This window comes from Bombus bifarius, unplaced genomic scaffold (genome assembly GCF_011952205.1).
Source record: "Bombus bifarius isolate JDL3187 unplaced genomic scaffold, Bbif_JDL3187 scf7180000009243, whole genome shotgun sequence".
In the NCBI taxonomy this organism is placed as follows: domain Eukaryota; kingdom Metazoa; phylum Arthropoda; class Insecta; order Hymenoptera; family Apidae; genus Bombus; species Bombus bifarius.
Window position 1 is genome coordinate 1,954,331 of NW_022884989.1, and position 18,374 is coordinate 1,972,704.

Genomic DNA, 18,374 nt, shown 5'->3' on the forward strand with positions numbered 1-18,374 from the left:
GTACATTTTTGTTTGAGCAACAAATATTTCTTATATAGAATTTTAGCAGCTGTAGGCTGTAAGTACATCCGATTGATCACTATCAGAGTTTATTGCCTTATTTCAGTATCGTATTTGGCACGTCTTTCTCATCTCATGTATATTTGAATTTTATTTCATTTACGTAAACGGTGTTGCAAAGAATAAAGGAATATAACACAATAACAAAAGGATCTCTATTATTTTCCTTTTAGTAACTGTGATTTCAAATAAGAATTTCTTTTCTCTTTCGTCATGATCACGAATCGCTTCTACCATTTAAGTGATTGCAAATTGTAGATGACAGAAAACTTCAAAAAAAAAAAAAAAAAAAAATAAGTCAAATGAATGTTGTATCCTTTGTAAAATCTTCTAAATTTGTAGAAGAAAATTTCTGAAAAGATCATTGATTTGAATTGGTGATGCAATAAACAATTGTTCAGAGTTTCATCAAAATGTACAATTCATAATGAAATTAATCCTAAGGTTGAATTCAAACTGCTATCGAAAAGCAAACGAAACGTACAAGCGAATAAATAAAGCTAGGAGAATTTTCGCAGCTTCCAATGACGTCTGGAGTCAGCGAACACGAGTGAAACAGCGAGAAAATTGTGTCACGTTTTTCTCTGCGGACTTTCCGCGATTTCCAGGAGGACGCGACCTGTCATAGTTGTGCAGTTTTTCGAAGCCAAGCTGCAGATGCTTCTTCGTGGCATGTTGGATGGAAAAAAGAGACTCGAGGCGATGTCTACGAGTCCGTTTAAATATAGCCGCGAGGTCTTCGTCCATGTTCCCTCTGGAGTATCCACAGGCATGTTCTCTCTTCAAGTGTACACGTACGAGAAGAGAGAAACAGTGAAACAAGGACGGACGGAAACAACGAGCAAACGGAAGGAAGGAGAAACGATATTTTCTAGAATACTACAGACTATAGTGCGCTGCCTTAAACAATACAGTGAACGGATTTGAAATGATACTTCCTGGTAGAAGCACGCTTTCTCGATTGGAGAAATGCATTAAATCAAACAACAAATGCTCCTCCTTTAAGTTATCTGAAGACTGAACTGGTATTTTTCGAACATAAGGTGGCAGGTTTGATGTATCTTTCCCTTTTCTTTGCTTTTCTTTTTTTTTTTCAACGTAAAAATAACTTCTCTGGAGTGGTGGTTTCGAGTATTTTTGATGAATGTGAAGCTTGCTACTCTTGTGTTTCTTCTTAGGTGTGGTACTTATAAAAAAGTGTACCTTGGAACTCGAATTTGTAGATTCAACGTTCGAAACTAATACATGTAATTTGATGCAATTTAAAATGCTTTTTACTTTAAGATGCAAATTAAAAGTTACGAACTATCGATAAAAATTTATTTTTCACGAAACATTATGTTATTTCCTATATGCAACGTAAAATATGAGGCAAAAGACTTCTCTCAAACTTGAGAAAATTTTACGATAATACGGAAAACATGATTGAATAAAATACGAATCGAAGGATGCGCAATAACCATCATTTAACAATTCTGTATCCTGTTCCTTCCACTCGCATGAACATCGTGTACTTCCACCCTACTGTGAAAACCAGAGACAATGAACATGGCTGCTAACTCGGCGAGGCGGACGAGCCAAAATATTTTCCACGCGACCATGCTAGCTAAGCATATTGTTCCGCGTAAATTCCATGGTAGGGTGAAATGTATGCGATCGGATCGGAGCTGCACCACGGCTATCGGAAACACCTGTATCCGATAGCAACATCGAGGCATCAAATGTGGATGCGACTCGACTCGTTAGTCGATTATGCATCGTCGACGTTCAACATGAACACAAAGCACTGGCCAAATACTGGCCAGCCTCTCGGCGAACATAATTTATTGTCCCGGTATGGCGCAATGAAAAGCCCGGGCATTATCACTATGCCGCTTTTATCACAAGCATCTAGTATTAACGTGCAATTTGTCAGAAGCTGTGTAACACGGTGAACGTGCTAGCGTTTAGAATATTAAGGAATGGCGCTCCAATTGGGATAATGGTACCTCGATTTGTTTATTGAGATTTATCGATCGAAGAGCCGCGTGCGATGTTCTTTTCGAGAAACGGAGAAGAAAATTTGACGTTTATTGACGGATAATATCGTTGATATAGTTATTGTTTTTAATTATTCCTTTATGATGTACTATATCATAAAAATATTTGAACGTTTATCATACAGCATTTTCATGGACATATTTTATTCGTTGTTCGAAACATTTTGAAATTTCACTAGCATCGGCTAATAAAGCACGGCTATCACGATTGACAAATTGTTATTAAGACCTAAACTATGTACGTACTAGGAAACTGTTGCAACAACAGCCCAAATACGTATATGAATTAAACAACCCGATATTAGCTCGTAACGTAAAGACAGGATTAACCAGCAGTACCAGAATTGCATTTAAAATACATCAGGCTCGTATCCTAGGTAACCCTCTAGACATTTCAGCCGAAACCATGGGGTGCGAATGAATCCGACGAACATCGAAGCGATCAGGGAAGCGTGTATTTTTCCATTTAACGCCGACTGCAATTGGATGCACAGCGGTTGCTCGCGAGCCACGGATGCATATGCATTTCCAGTTGACGTTCCTCCGGAGGGGCTGTGCACGGAGCGTCGAGAGGGTAAGAGGAGAACGCTCAATTAAATCGTCCCGCGGCAACGTTTTGCCGTGGCAACAACTCGTCTTGAAATATTCAGAAGAGCCTTTAAATCTTTTTCTCTATCTTCAGCCCGAGCCACTTCTCCCCTTGCCTTCGTCTCCCCTTCGTTTCCCCTGTTCATATTCTTGCGTCTCGAAGCGTCTCTTATCCACCGTGACGTTGGATTTTCCTTCTGACGTTTAATCGCGTTCAAGCTGTTTCAAGCGCGTGTCTATCTTTTGAAAGAAGAGAGAAAGTTATTAACGAGCGATATTAACCTATGATTTTCCACCCAGCGACGACACCGATTTTCCAACTTTCGTTTCTCGCTTTCCCTTTAATTTAATCACCGGTTTCATCCGTCCACAACGATGTTCGAATAAGCTTGGAAATAAACGGTGCGTTCCAGTTGCACTATTTTTAAGCGACGTCGTTGGCTTCGACGCGATATTACGAGGGTTTTGCGTTTTAACGCGACACGATTTGTTGTTTCATCCTTGTAATGCCCGGCCTTTCTCACCGTCACCCTTTCCCCCGCAGATTCGCGAGATTTATCGTCGCCTCGGGGACAGCGATGAAGATCGCCCTCCTCGAACACACCCTTCTTTCTTTTATCGCTGTTTCTTACCTTCTGCTCTTTCCACGAACAACAAGCTTGTAATATTTTCAATATGTTGTCTAAGCTCGTTTGGAAACTCGCCTTTCAACGTACATAGTTTGATAACGTTAAATGTCATAAATATGAAGATAATAATGCGAATAATTATCGTTATTTACAAATAATTATATCGAGTAGCGTCTTCTATCCCAGTGAGTTACGTGTAAACTTATCTTCTTATTATCTGTCTAGATTTTGTTATTCATTTAATAAATTGAAAAGCCAGTGACTGTAATTCTATATGGAGAAGAGGATTTAAAATGTTTTACATATCCAACATTGCGTAACAACTGCGTATTAAATTTTATTTATCTCGAAATCAGGTAATAAATTATTAAATCAAATTCATTCGAACCAATTGCAGCTAATAATTGGCACAAAAAATACTAAAATGTTCTGAAAATATTCAGAAAGCGCGATAACAAAGTTGTATCGATATGATTTACAAAATATGATACACGACATATGCACGTAACGAGATATCGTTAAAAACGTATCATATTGTACCGTGAAACGTAATATCACAAAAATTGAACAATTAAAAATGAGAAATTATACATTCGATATTTACGACTATTACTTAGAAACTTTCTATCTCTTTTCTCTGCAAGGTAGCGATTAATTCCACCTGCGAATTACAAATCGCAACAAATACACGAGATGATTCAATATCACCGTAAATACGTAAATATTATTAATTACGTATGAGGGATCGTAATTAATTCCGAGTCGAGTGTTTACGATGTTGACGAATCGCAAGAAATGAAATGTCTCAATTTGCCCGAAGTTCACGCCGCGTGTAAATGTCGCGGGGCAATCTTAAAGACCAACTTGTTCGATTTCGCGTCTAGGAAGTGGAACGCAAACACGTTGTACCCCGGCTAAATTTATCATGCGTCCCATCGTCGACGTACCTCGCATCGTTTACTTACGCCGTTTTAGAGATGCCCGCCGATCGACGAAATTGTCGTTATTACGTAAAATAATTCCATTGAAGTCAACCACTGGCAGAGGTTGCAAACGCTCGTGATATCGATTCTCCTTCTTGAAACGGTTATATAATCGAAATAATGTCATAACTCTTATGAATAAAAAAGATTTTGCCTGATATCGATTCCGGTTATATTCTGCAGCCCGTTATTATATCGGTTTTGAAGTGGTTTTATATCGATCCTATAGTATTTTTGTATCGGTTCGAAGTGGTTTCTAAATCAATTCTGCAGAGAAATTCATTCGCCTTTTTAAAGTCGTAGCTCTGTTATCAGCGCAGGTAGGAAAAATGTTATAAGAAAACATTGTCGGTGTAAAAAATCGCGTATTAACACAAGCATATACGTGCAGGTTTTACAAGTGCGGCGATGTATTCAACTGTTACATTATTAGTTTAAATGGAAATATACAGGGTGGTTGGTAACTGGTGGTACAAGCGAAAAGAGGGTGATTCTACGCGAAAAAAGAAGTCGAAAATATAGAATAAAAAAATTTTTTTTTTATTTTTTTATTTTTTTTTAATTTTTCCATCGAGAAAACGATCTACAGTGAGATCCGTTATAAGGAGACGTGATAAAGTGCACGCGTACCGAGCGAAAATTCAAAGTCGATTTTCTCGAAAACAAAACCTCGAACGAAAAATTTTTATTCTATATTTTCGACTTCTTTTTTCGCGTAGAATCACCCCCTTTCCGCTTGTACCGCCAGTTACCAACCACTCTGTATAATCTTTTCGGATAGAATCCTTTCATCGATCTGCGTAAATAGTATCGGACCAAAGTGGTCAGAAAATGGTTAAGTTCACGAGATATTTGAAACAAATATTTTTTAACTACTTTACGATCACCTTACTCAAATATTCAATTCGTGTATCTGTGAAAATAATTTAGTTGAAAAGTTTCTAATTTATTTTATCGAGAGAAAGAGACGAAAAGGGGAAAGCTATATACCGATCCAATAAATTTCGATATCGCGAGTTCATCTACGATCCAGTAGCAAAGCCAGTACATCGCGCACATTAAGATTCACCCGTCCGCAGAAATCCTCTTCGACCGACTCTCACTCTGGAAAGTTCGAAAAGGAGAAGATATCGTACACCCTTGGCTCATCCCCTGATGCAGCCGTGTTTAAAGAACTCCAATAGACGAGAGCAAAACTGTTCGTTCCCTCGAGAGCTTTCTTAAAGCTGTCGGCCGAAACGACCAGGGATATTCTTTATCGGGCTTCGCAACGAAAATCTCACAGGAACGGTCGATAGGTTGGTACCTATCAGCTCTTTTTGAAACTTCACACTCAATATACAGGATATTTTCACTGGTAGAGTAAATCGCGCGACGTAAGCAATTGACTGGATTATTTTTTTGATTCTCTGCTTCCCTTCGGAGTGTTCGTTATGATAGATACGTATAATGGATAAATTATTATCAGATACAAATGTTATATTCAAAAATGTACACAAAGTACTAAATATACGTTATAATACATTTGTTTCTTTTAGGGAATTGCAATCGTTTAGTCAATATTCTTTTTCTAAATTTTTCTTCTTCGATATTTACTCTTTCACGTTTCACGTTGTATACGAATAACATTCTTTCAACTTTTATAAGCTACTAATTAAACAAATGATATGAAATGATAAATTAAAAAAAGTGATTCAAGTTGTTGAGAATTGTGGATCTTAATCGCAGAAATAAAAGTAAAGGAACACTACGATTACACTTAGAATTTATATTAAAATAGTTTTAGATTTATTTAATAAACGATTTGCAGAATCTTCGTCGATATACATTTGCACGCGTCTCACCGCTCTCTTTGTCTCACCATCTTCCATATCACACTGCTAACGGAACAGTTGCATTCATCCGTTTCTCGAGACGCTGTGCACACACGTACTTCCATACACTCATACTCGCATACGCGTGTCACTACTACACGGCTAATCTAGTTAGCACACAAAATTATACATGTCTCAATACAAATACATCAATTATACATACTAAACGGATTATACGAAATTATAAGTTAAGAAGACATATCTATTCGTTTTCTTTCTACTCGATCAAGTAAAAAAAGAAAATTAATTACGTTAACACCCATCGGGAAGCTTAAACACGCTAATTGCTTGAATGAAACACTGCGTATGCGTGTCGCGTATGGTGTGCGTATTCATATAGGTATAGGCAGATGAAAGGTTGGCATGAGTAGACCGCCGGCAGGCATACGTCGTCTGGGAAAGGCCCGGCTAATTTTGCTGGCCACGGCACAGGCGACCTGATGCCGACGTATGAACGCGTTTCCGTGAGGTGCACACCCGGAATTCGTGCCCTGTGGCTGCCGAGCCCGAGCTTCTTCGGTAAATGTTTACCTCTGCGCCGCTGCCAGCCGATCTATGTATTATTATCGGACCCTTGCAAGTTGGCTTACGACGTCCAACACCGTCTGACCATCGACCGTACTCTATCTACTGCGCGGTTTACACACTGTATCTACGTACGAAGATCCGCGTTCGGACATTTACGATGGGACTGCTGATTTTTAAGGCGATCTTCGCTTCGAGTAATATTTCGAGATAATTGGCAAATTAATGGAAACGTGTGTTTGGAAAAGGGGATTGGCTTACCTGTTTTATGGTATAGTAAATGGAATATTTCATCGTTTTAGTTAAGCATCTTTCCAAACGTATACAAACACAGAGACTGCTGTGAGTTGCTGAAATATACCACCGAGGAAGTATAGTGTCCTATATTGTACTTCAAATATAACTAGAAAAAGGAAACGTAACTTGGAACAAAGTTATTTCTTTTCGCTAGAACATCGACTATGCAAATGAGAAAAGAAATAGCCTGCCGATCAATTTTTACAGCTTCCTGGAAATAGTAATCATACGAGAAATCATAAAACAAACCCAGCAACTTCTCGTTGAGAACTCGAGAGCAAATAATCAAAAATTCAAAACTCGATATAAGATCCGAACTGTATGTACATACGTGCGCGTATCTGTATGCTGTTGATATTCTCAAGAAAATCATTCAGCGATATCCGTAAATTTATTGAGAAGTATGTCCAAATATTTTTGCCATGCAATAATGAAACGCGATTTTAATGATCTTATGAGGGAGGTCAGTGTGCTCGATCCCTGAAGCACGAATATGTGTAACACGTGCAAGCGATCACTGTCGAAAGAAATCGGGAAAACGACGGAGGGGCAAAGTCGCGTCAGCGGCGTGACTGGCGAACGGCGGTCTTAAATTCTAGGTATTTTGTAAACAGCGACGCGGCCTGCGCGAAACAGAGGATCGCGTGCGACCACGGCCTTCGGACGATAACGTTAATGGACTTCATTTACATCGCATAATTATAGCGGGCGGTCGAGTCGCGTATAGATTACGCGTGAGGTGCAACGACCACAAAGAATCAAATACATCCAAAATAATTGTTCGTCGCTTACTTTGCTTAAAATTTGGGAATTTCTACTTACGATTGGTCAATTAAATTTTTCATACATTATTTTGTTAACTGAGGGTCACAATGTTGTAGGTTCCCTGTCATTTTTCATAAAACCTGGTATCTTAGGTTTATCGTTATAAGAAATTTAGTATAACATTCGGGTTATGAAAACGCATGACGTAACTGATCGTGAAACTAAAATGACGATGATCTATGAATCGAAATACGCGATTAAATGCAGGCTCTCAAAATCTTCTCGCTTTAGTATACGAGGCACATAGAATATACGAGTAATACGATATGTTCGTTGTTTTATATTCGGTTTATTATGGATTACTGTTAGTTTGGATCAGTTTTGCGTTAGGTTTATTGCTACTTCGTTTATTACTTTATATTAAGATTTAACGTCTTCGAGTTTTGTGATATAGTTTGACGAAGTAATAAAGTTGTATGATATATTGAAACATTGGATGGGAGCAAAATAGAGGGTATTTGTACATAGTAGATCATCTTGATCGAGATCAATTATTGTTGATCATTGTATGACATGGTTGAACTATCGTCTCAAAATATCAAGGAACATATCAAGCACAGGTCGTCGAAACAATTGTAATATATTGTAATAAATATTGGACAAATACTGCGTTATTAATTCCAGGCAAAAGTATAATTTTATATAAATTATACCGAAGATAAAGAGGGAAATAAGCATAAATTCGTATATTTTTGTCAGACAATGAAACTTGTGAAACATCGACAAAGAGGAAATCATTCTGATCGTGAGAATGATAGAACGTTATAACTAAATTGAATTTCATTCGGTGTTTATTCGAAAGGAAGCAATAAATGCCTGTGTTTACGATTTATTTTTCAAACAGTGTTTTTAACTGTAAATTAATTTTTTACGTAAATTAACTTGTATTATATAAACTAAAAGAATACATTTAATTAAAAGCATGAAGTTTTATAACAAATTCAATTCTCTTTTTCTAGCTCTTCTTTTTCCTCCAGCTGCTTTCTTTTTATAGAAAATAATGAAATATTTCCTTGGTTATGATAAAACCTATTTCATTCTCCCTTCTCAGCGCAGTAAATTGCCAAGCTAATCAACCAGTTCGACAACAAACCAGACAAACGACACTGTCTACAAACGAATCACGAATAGCTCGCCTCAGACACGAGCACAGTCATCAACGGGTTAATAATATCTGCACCATGCACAATAAATACTAAACATCATCTCGTCTCTTTATGCAGGTCACCATACGACACGGTCACGCCAATCTTCAATAGTTAAATTCTCAACAAAATCGAGCGATAATATTAGGCATTCGAATAGTTTACAATTATTATATCTGACGAACCGGCTAGATTCTCAATTACTTTTTCAAGATAACACGAATCATCGTCAGCAAACGCTGTTTCTTGTTCTAGATACGAGATAACGCGCAACTAGTGTCACTTTGCGTCGTTGCACGCGAATGCAATTATGACGATGCATCGCGTTGACTAAAAAATATATAAGCATATAAAAATATTTGGTTTCAAGTTAGATTTTTCAAGTTACATTTTAGCGAACAATTATATTTTAATTCGTGTTATACACGTCACTAAGTACCTGAAGAGACTGCAGTTGCATTTCAACAAAATATTGGATCATTCTTCGAGAATGGCTTGATTCGTTGGAAAGCGATATATACAGAGAATTTATAAAAAAAAAAAAAAATAGTACCGATCTTTCACATCTTTTCACATTTTCTTTCAGCATCGATGTATCGTTAAAAACGTCACATTTTATACCGCTTTGAAACCGTGGAATGCGTATAAACCATATAAACGAGACGTTAAAAATTTCGCTAGAAAAAGAAGCAAAGGGAAAGAAAAACAGAAACAGCCTTTTGCTCGGAAGAACGCGACAACGAAATGGAGGAAACTCGTCGTTTTCTACTTGCCCGGTTCCCAAAACGCTCGACAACATTAGGGAGAACGCGTTTCAGCGTGGTACAGCCGAGCGGCGTTACTCTGCTTCTTTTTCAGCGTCGCGTTTGCGAAAATTCATCTCGTGCGATGACACCGCGGAACACCAATTATAACTTCGCGTCGTTTTGCGACCGGCGTCGATTTAATGAAGACACCGCGTCGCGTAAACAACGTTTCACCCGGCCGAAACGAACTTCCCAATTAACCGCCGGTAAAATTACGTTTCCCGAACCTACCGCGCCCAAAAACGTTGATCAAACCCACGGTTTTCGGCCTGTACGAGTACGTACGTGCATCGAAATTATCACATAAACGAACTACGATATCCGGTAAACGACTTCGCTGAAACCCTAGTCTCAACACTTACGTAGCTCCTGTAGGACGCCATGATTCGAGCAGCCTCCCCTCCTCGATCGAGCGAAAGCGGAAGGTTTCCAAGGGTGAGATCTCCTGATCGCTCGAGGCGGATTCACCGATCACCATCGACCACCGACACCATCGACGACACCAAAACAACCAGCACCACCACCACCACCAACACCAAGCACCAGCACCACCACCCGCAGCGTGCACCACGTTCGCTTCACCGTGACACGCGGTTCGAGCCGAAAAGACAAAAGAAGAAGGAAGCTGCGGAGCTAAGAAGAGGAAGAAACCGGTGAATCGAATGATCGAGGTGGAGAAAGATGCGAGAACACAGACAGATAAAGCGAGAGAGAAAGAGACGGAGGCACAAGAGACAGATAGAGCGAGATACAGGAAACTAGAGAAGGATTAAACGAAAGAGGGATAAGAAGAGACGAGTGAGGCCAAACGTGGAGAACCGATCGAACGACGAACGGTTCGACGAAGCGTCGTCCCCGACGGCACGTTCTCATAAGAGAAGAGGAGGAGAACGGAGGCGCTTCGTTTCGGACGAAGCTCGGACCCTGAAGAAGAGCCGGCGACCCGCGAGGCACGCCGTGTTCCCTCTCTTTCTCCGACTTCTCTTCCCGAGCCTTCGTTACACGCTCCTCTTTCGACCGTGCTTTTCCATCTTCCTCTGATTAACGCGTACTGACGTCCCGCGCCTCGCCCTACCCTCCGTATATACGTATCGGCTTCTCTCGTTCATTCGCTTCGTTCAGTCGAGCCCTATTTTAAGAATAGCTTCGCGTCCTCTCGCTGTTCGGCCGCGTCGGCTCCTTGATGCTTCCGTACCCGCCCAAAGAGAGACGGTCGCAGCTTCGATCTTGCGAGGAAACTCGAATGTTTAGAAATTTTGGGAAAGTGGCGTTTACCGACCTCGATGATAACTCGATGGTGAACGATAGATTCTACGGTGTTTTCTTTAGGTTAGATTCTTTATATTGCGAATGCTAAGTGCGTGTTGTTGAATAGCAACGATACGTTGTTTCCCGATGAACGTATGCAGGTTTTCTCTCCGAACAGTAATTGGTATAATATCTATGCGCACAGTGTAGATATGTCTGTCGATGGCGATTAATTAATAATGCAATTAATGATTAAGATTACATAATTTAGCTTTAGATTTTTAGCTTTAATTTATTAAGACGTATAGATTTTACTTATTATTTCTTGATACATACAACTGCAATCACGTTAAGGACTTTTACGAATCTCTCCAAATCTACTTTGGAGGTATATGTGTAACATTTTAATTATCTTCGCATTTAATTGTAACATTTAATGTGTAACGTTTAATTTATTTTAATTATTTAGAGATTTCAATTATTTTATTAATAAGAAAACAAGTGCGGTATGTAGTAAATACAAAATAAAAACCACCCTCGAACTTATGAAAGAAACATTCCACGAGACATCTTCTCGAACGAGTATAATCGATCTTGTACGTGGAATAGTTGCATCAACGCAATTTTAAAATGAACGAACAAGGCTGGGCCGCGGTAAATCAGTAGCATGCGAACGATCTTTGTCGGTGATATGCTATCTGATGTCGAATCGGACGAAAGAGGCTATTATCGAGTTAACTCAAACGATCCACCGACTGCCAAGTCAAATATGGAGTTTACCTTCTAGTTTTCAATACAATTCCTCCTTTTCCTTCGACTCGAACGTTCCTGTACCTCTAAAAGTATCGAGGAAATCATGCTCTGAGAGAATGTTTCGAGAAAGGATGATAGTAGGTAAGGGGTTTATTCCGCGGAAGAATATCTTACGACGGTAGACGAAGCTATTCTTTGACGAAAGGAGGAGAATTATTCTACGAAAGAATATTTTTAAGGGAATCGTTCCTTGTAAGCACTTTGTATAGGCCGAGTTGTTCCTCGAGAGGATTTCGAAGAGAAGGGAATTATTCTTCCGAAGTATCGGAGATACTCAAAAGCGATTACACTTTTAATAAGAATTCGAGGTGAAGGAACCGGTTGCATCGCTGGACGTATATCGAAGAACAAGCTGTGTATTAGCTTTTAACAATGGTACAATATTGTATCATTTGATAATAACACGTAAATGGATTGAAATGTAACGTTATATCTTGGTAGTAGGAGTTTATATATTTAAGAAAATCGTTCTTATTTCTTCTATCAATTTAAATTTTCCTCGATTGAATAAAAATTTACGTTTAAGTATACTCTTCTATCCAAGTATTCTAAAGCTGAAAATTAGGAAGAAATCGAATTCCATCTACCTAATTTCACTCGCTACCCAAAGACAATCAACCAGCGACACAAAGACTTCTACAGCCTCTGCCAATCATCGTTCGCCAAAGCGTGAACCGCGAAGTTTCCTCGTCGACGGCGTTCTCGTGCGATAACGAAAGCGGCGCCAACCACGTACAAGCGCGGCTACAGTAGCGTGCCCGTGCAAGCGTATAATATTCCACGAGGAGTTGAGATGGAGAGGGGTCGGACGCGGCGGTTCCGGAATTCTCCGAAGGATTCCGCGGAGGAATCCGGCGGACGGTGGAGACAAACTGCTGGCAAAACGGCCGTCTTTGTCCAGGAAACGAGGACAGCGCCGGCACGGTTAACGTTTCTCTGGCGACTGGATTCTACAGACCTTGTCTCTTTGTACAACAGATCCGCGGAACTGCTCCTCGAAATGGAAACTTCTGCCCAGAGGAATCGGTTGAAGTATCCTTGAAACCATGAAGCCACGGATTGGCTAGATAAAGCGGACGAACGGGAAAAAGACGAAATAAAGACAGTGAAATGGCAGTTCGTGCGACAACCGGCAGCAAGTCGAGCGAATCAAAGCGCCGACGATTGTTTTACTCGGAGACGAAGGACGTTTCCTTTTCGTCGAGTACGAACCAGTCAGACTGCAGCTTTCGCTGGATTTCGAAAGCTAATTACAGTTCGAGTTCGAGGGTTACTCGAAACCGAACCGGTGACCCGAGGTGGAAATCCAACCGCGCCACTCGACGGAAAGGGAAGGATCTCGTGCATCGAGATCATTATTAGCCGGTGCATAATGCGAGTTGATTAAAGTCTGAAGGAGCAACGATTATTAAAGTGGCGTTGATAACGAGGGACGTCCCGTATCCTGAGGAAATCTCGTTGTCAGATTGTTGAATTATTCCCGGGGATTTTAATTGCTCCGCTATATCAGCTGGTCGTAGGATGGTCGGATTTGCCTAATTGATACCTTCTTCCTTTCATAAGGAATTAATCTCGTAACGTTAATGTTATCGTTGTTGTTTTTGTTATTATTACTATATTGTTTCCAGCTTCGATGCGCAAGCAGAGATGAAAAATGAAGTAGGTATTGGGACTGAATTAAGCGGATCGTTGATTTGAAATGAAAATACTCGAGCGTATTTAAACTTGATTTTACGATATCTTAGACGATATACAAATTTAATTATTAACATACTATTATTTATTGAAATTGTATATCTGAAAATTAATTAATCGCAAGAGAAAGCGGAAAACTAGAAAATTATAATACAATACAAAAAGGTAAAACAACTTTCCAGTTGCTAAAACTGCTTTTGTAAATAACAATGAATCAGCCGTGAACGACGATAACCCTGTAATATTCGGTTGTTTATAATTTTCACTTTATGTACGTACATATCAGCTTTTTCACTTAAATCGGTAAATCTACTATACATAGAGCAAGGAGTAAGTCTTTCTTCGGGCACTCACATCGCGAATCTGGTGTCGTGCTGCCAACTTTCGACACACGCTAGAACACGCTAGAAAATAAGCGCCAGACTCGCTCGAATACAGTAATCAACATATCCAGTAGCTGAAAAGCAGAGACCGACTACAAAGTTATCGGTCGAGGTTTTATCGAAGCTTCCAGGAGCTTAAATTCACGACTCTTGGTAACGGTGGCGCCACGACAAAGCTTTTAAAAGCGTTTTCAGAAAACATTCTCAAAAGTATTTACCCATGTTGCGCTCCACGTTTTCTATTTACGTATCTCTTATACCGTGGCTATTAATATTTCAACTCAAAAATAATCAACGTAGACGCATACACGCACGCGTTTCTATCCCTTTTCGCTACTAATATCGAGCTATCCTTATACCAATGCCTGCACGGCCATCCTAATCCCAACTGATGCGTCGAATCTATATTGATCCGTGTCAGACTCGTGGTAACAACTTTGACAAATCGTGTCAAATCTTCCGGTGGCAGTGAAAACGAACCGTGGCTGTCTGACCGGTGTCGCAGATTAATCTTAATCAGGTCGCCGAAATCGCGGAAGGCGGCGACGGAACACCGCTTCTTGCATGGGTTCACTCTTCGCAGATCCACCTAGAAATATTTTCGTTCCCGATATAGAAGCACCGGCGTATAAATACGCAGCGAACGGGCAATAAAAATATCGACGAGCAGCCACTCGAGAAGAGACGAGCGAGGACTCGACACAACACCGCGATCACTTTCTATTTTCACGGAGGGGTACACTTAGGACGATGGCACTTTGTCATCGCAAATGCTATTGACTCTACTGACAGTCGAATGGAATCGAGTGAAGGAACACTATTGGATTCTGTGAAAGGTGAGAAGGACGAGGAACGTTGTCGAGGAAATAAGAAGAGAAATGCATACAATCAATGAACTCGAAACTATGGATGAAGTTAGTCCAAAGTACCGCGAATTGAAAAAGGAAATTAATTGAATGGACATGAGCAAGCAACATCGAAAATGATGACAAATCGCCTCGGTATTACGGAAATTGGTTGATCTAAAATAAATTGAAAGCATCGTCGATTAATCTGTCGCAAACGCTTTGCTTTGATTTGGCTACGTAGATACTATGAATATATTGGGTTGGCAACTAAGTGATTGCGGATTTTGTCATTAGGTGGTAATGACAAAATCCGCAATCAGTTAATTGCCAATCCAATAATAGGTCTGAAATAAATATGGGAACGTACAAGGCGAAAAATAGACAATTGCGTGAGAAAACGAATCAAACACTAATTTACATGTTTTTACTCTGATGAAAGACGAAACTTGAAATATTTAATATCGAACAGAAATCAAATTACGATATTATTCAACGATTCTAGTGATACGAAATAACGACTAAACAAAAAATAACGAAAGTGACGAGACAAAACTTGATATAGTGAAGAAAAAATACACAAATGAAAACCGAGAAAGCACGGTGCAAAGTTTAACGCGAGACCGAGGAGGGATTGATATTTCATACGTTCTAGCCCACTTTCCCATTGGATACAAGTGTATAACGTTCGGACAAGAATAGAGCGAGTTAGTCATCTTGAGTTTCTCCCGGTAATGTCGAAAAGCATCGACTAAAAATTTTCCTGACGATTTCGAACGATGAGTCAATATATTTCTTCCCTTGTCACGGGGCGGAAGTCGCGTCACGTGTTTATCGGCCGTTCATTCCATATTTTCTGATTCTGATTCTTTCTTTATTCGAACAGTCAAGGGATGCTGCTAAAAAAATTCCTTTCGATATGCGTCACTTTCTACAAATGTTTCCCATAAAATATTCACGATCGGTATTACCTTGCATGTTACGAGTTAGATATATGTATTTTACTTGGGTATTTTTATTCCTTTTTTATTTCCTTAAAAATAACAAGAATTGATCTTTAACAAAATTTCCTGAACGTCGTAGAATTCTTGACTACAATAAGTTTCGAATACAGTTTCTATTAAAATTATGAGCGTCGTTCTTGGCAGAAAGGAGAAACGTTAGGATGATTCATTGGAAATTTTTGGGGAATGTATTTTCTCAAGCAAATCAAAGTCAAGTGTAATACAACTTTTTGATAAATGTTTTTATTTTACTTTTCAACTGAGAAATCAACAGGTCTGAGTGATTAAGATTAATGATACCATATGTGATGTTCTACACACTTAATAATCATAATTATTTTCTGAGTAAAAGTTTAAGTAATGGAACGCCACACCTTTGAAATAACATTCAGTTTTAAAATATGCTTCTTATTTCCCTCAGGCCAATTTTCATGCATAATATCAATTAGCTGTAAAAAACAAACTAAACTTGAAAATATTAATGCTATTAGCATTAAGTTCACACGCTACATCATTTATACTTACCACCTATAGAAAATCTAACTAAACTATGTACTTTAAAAAGTAAACACATTACATCCCCGTAAGGCAATGATATACAGGGTGGTTGGTAACTGGTGGTACAAGCGGAAAGGGGGTGATTCTACGCGAAAAAAGAAGTCGAAAATATAGAATAAAAATTTGTCGTTTGAGGCTTTGTTTTCGAGAAAATCGACTTTGAATTTTCGCTCGGTACGCGTGCGGTACGTTATAACGGATCTCACTGTAGATCGTTGTCTCGATGGAAAAATTTAAAAAAAAAAAGGAAATTAAAAAAAAATTTGTATTCTATATTTTCGACTTCTTTTTTCGCGTAGAATCACCCCCTTTCAGCTTGTACCACCAGTTACCAACCACCCTGTATAAAAGGACACGTATCGGTATCAATGTCTTCCTCCAATTTCTTAAACGCATCAGTCGCCTGCGGTAAAGATAAAATAAATCTTCATCGAATGATAAACCGAATCGTATTAGTTTCCTTCACATCCGAAGCTTCTGTCCCGAACAGAATTCGGATCGTTTAAAATAACCGATCAGAAAGTAGCACGGCAGTAAATTCGAGCAGACGATACCGGCCTCTGTATCGCCTTTCATATTTCCACTTTGCGGTGAGGATACAATGTTTTCCCTTCTGGCACACTACACTCACGCGAGCAAAAATCTATTAGCCCGATGCATACAAAATAGTTCTCTTCGTCTATTCTGATAAAATTCATTTATTTTTGAGTAAAAAGAGTGTGTGATTTTCAAGCAATTAGTTGTTATTAATAACCTTATTTCAGGGAATGACATTTTATGCGCGATCAATTTAACGCGTACAACAGGGATTACAAATGTGTCTGCGTCCAAAATGCGATTCCTATTTACATCTTTCGAATCAGGCCAGATCACATTGTTTATGGATTTTCTAAGGTATTCTCGGAGATGGTATTGTGCGCAAAACGGAACAAGTTAATGATCGTTGTCGACCTGAATACCGTGTGTCGATACCCTGCGTAATTCACGTTAACGAAATGGGACAAGATCGATCCGCTTTTCACCTGAACAATTCGATCTTCGAATAAACAAATTTTCATCTTCAACGCTATTAACCGAACGAACATGATTTAGTGTTACTCTGGCTTCTAATATTTTTTTTCAGTTTTACAAACAATATTTTTTTAAACGAGGAACAGCTATTTGATTCGGATCCTCAAAAGTCGCTGTTCTAAATCGTAAAAAGTACCAAGATCGTTACTGAGAAATCTCTAACGAGCGTTTTAAAGTCCACCTGTTGCCTTCTTCCTGACTCGATCGACGCCCGTAATTATAGAATAGTAATGGGTATAACCGGAGATATATCGAATATTTCAGTTCGGTTGCTATTGAACTATTGCTATGTTATCGAATTCTGAAACTTAGTTCGATGAGAAACTCGATGAACACTCTGACTGTTTTACGTTGAAGCTTGTAACCGGAAAGTTGTCGTTTTATTAACACGGAAGAGGTTAATTTTTATTTAGAAAAGTGAAACTATGAATAACGGTACAAAACAATATCGATAGTATTAAAACCCTAAATTATTTTTCTTGCTTTAGTTTTAGTAAAAATGAGAAAAAGAGATAGGTACAAATAATGTCTGTTTCGTAATTCAGTTGGCAACTACCATCAACACAACATTCAACGTTATGAGTATACAAAATATACTTGCAACATTGTGAGTACCAAGCTCTTCAATAGCAACGTGTAAAAGGAGCACCAAGAGTTTCGATCATCGAGAACATCGATCACCGTATAATCGACTCAAGTGGTCAATGTTTCCCAAGCTATCCAACGACTCTGTTTACAAACGTTAAACTCACAATTGAGAAGTCAAGAACTTTCAACCTGCGATACTTAAGGGAATTCAGTCGAGCGAGAGAGCGAAACCGTGGGTATATTTAGAAAATTGGGGCAGTGTGCTCATCCGACGACTCGAACATCATTATAGACCTTTTTTACGTGAAACACAGAAACCACACGGTATTTTTCTATCGTTCTCTTTTCACGATCTCGAATTAATTCGTAAACATTCAGGAATAGGAGCATCGAGCGAT

The 18,374-nt window shown here is 39.0% G+C and overlaps 1 protein-coding gene across 3 annotated transcripts in view; it reads right to left on the reverse strand.

Moving 5' to 3' along the window:
* LOC117214753 (serine-rich adhesin for platelets-like) overlaps positions 1-10,705 on the reverse strand; it is a 38,512-nt gene extending 27,807 nt beyond the window's left edge. For all 3 annotated transcript variants that reach the window (XR_004488933.1, XM_033461057.1, XM_033461058.1), the window contains exon 1: positions 10,134-10,705. Coding sequence is in view for 2 of the 3 variants with exons in the window: in XM_033461057.1 (XP_033316948.1) it covers positions 10,134-10,154 (21 nt within the window). In the remaining variant the exon portion in view is untranslated. The remainder of the gene's footprint in view (positions 1-10,133) is intronic.
* Between the last annotated feature and the right edge of the window lie 7,669 nt (positions 10,706-18,374).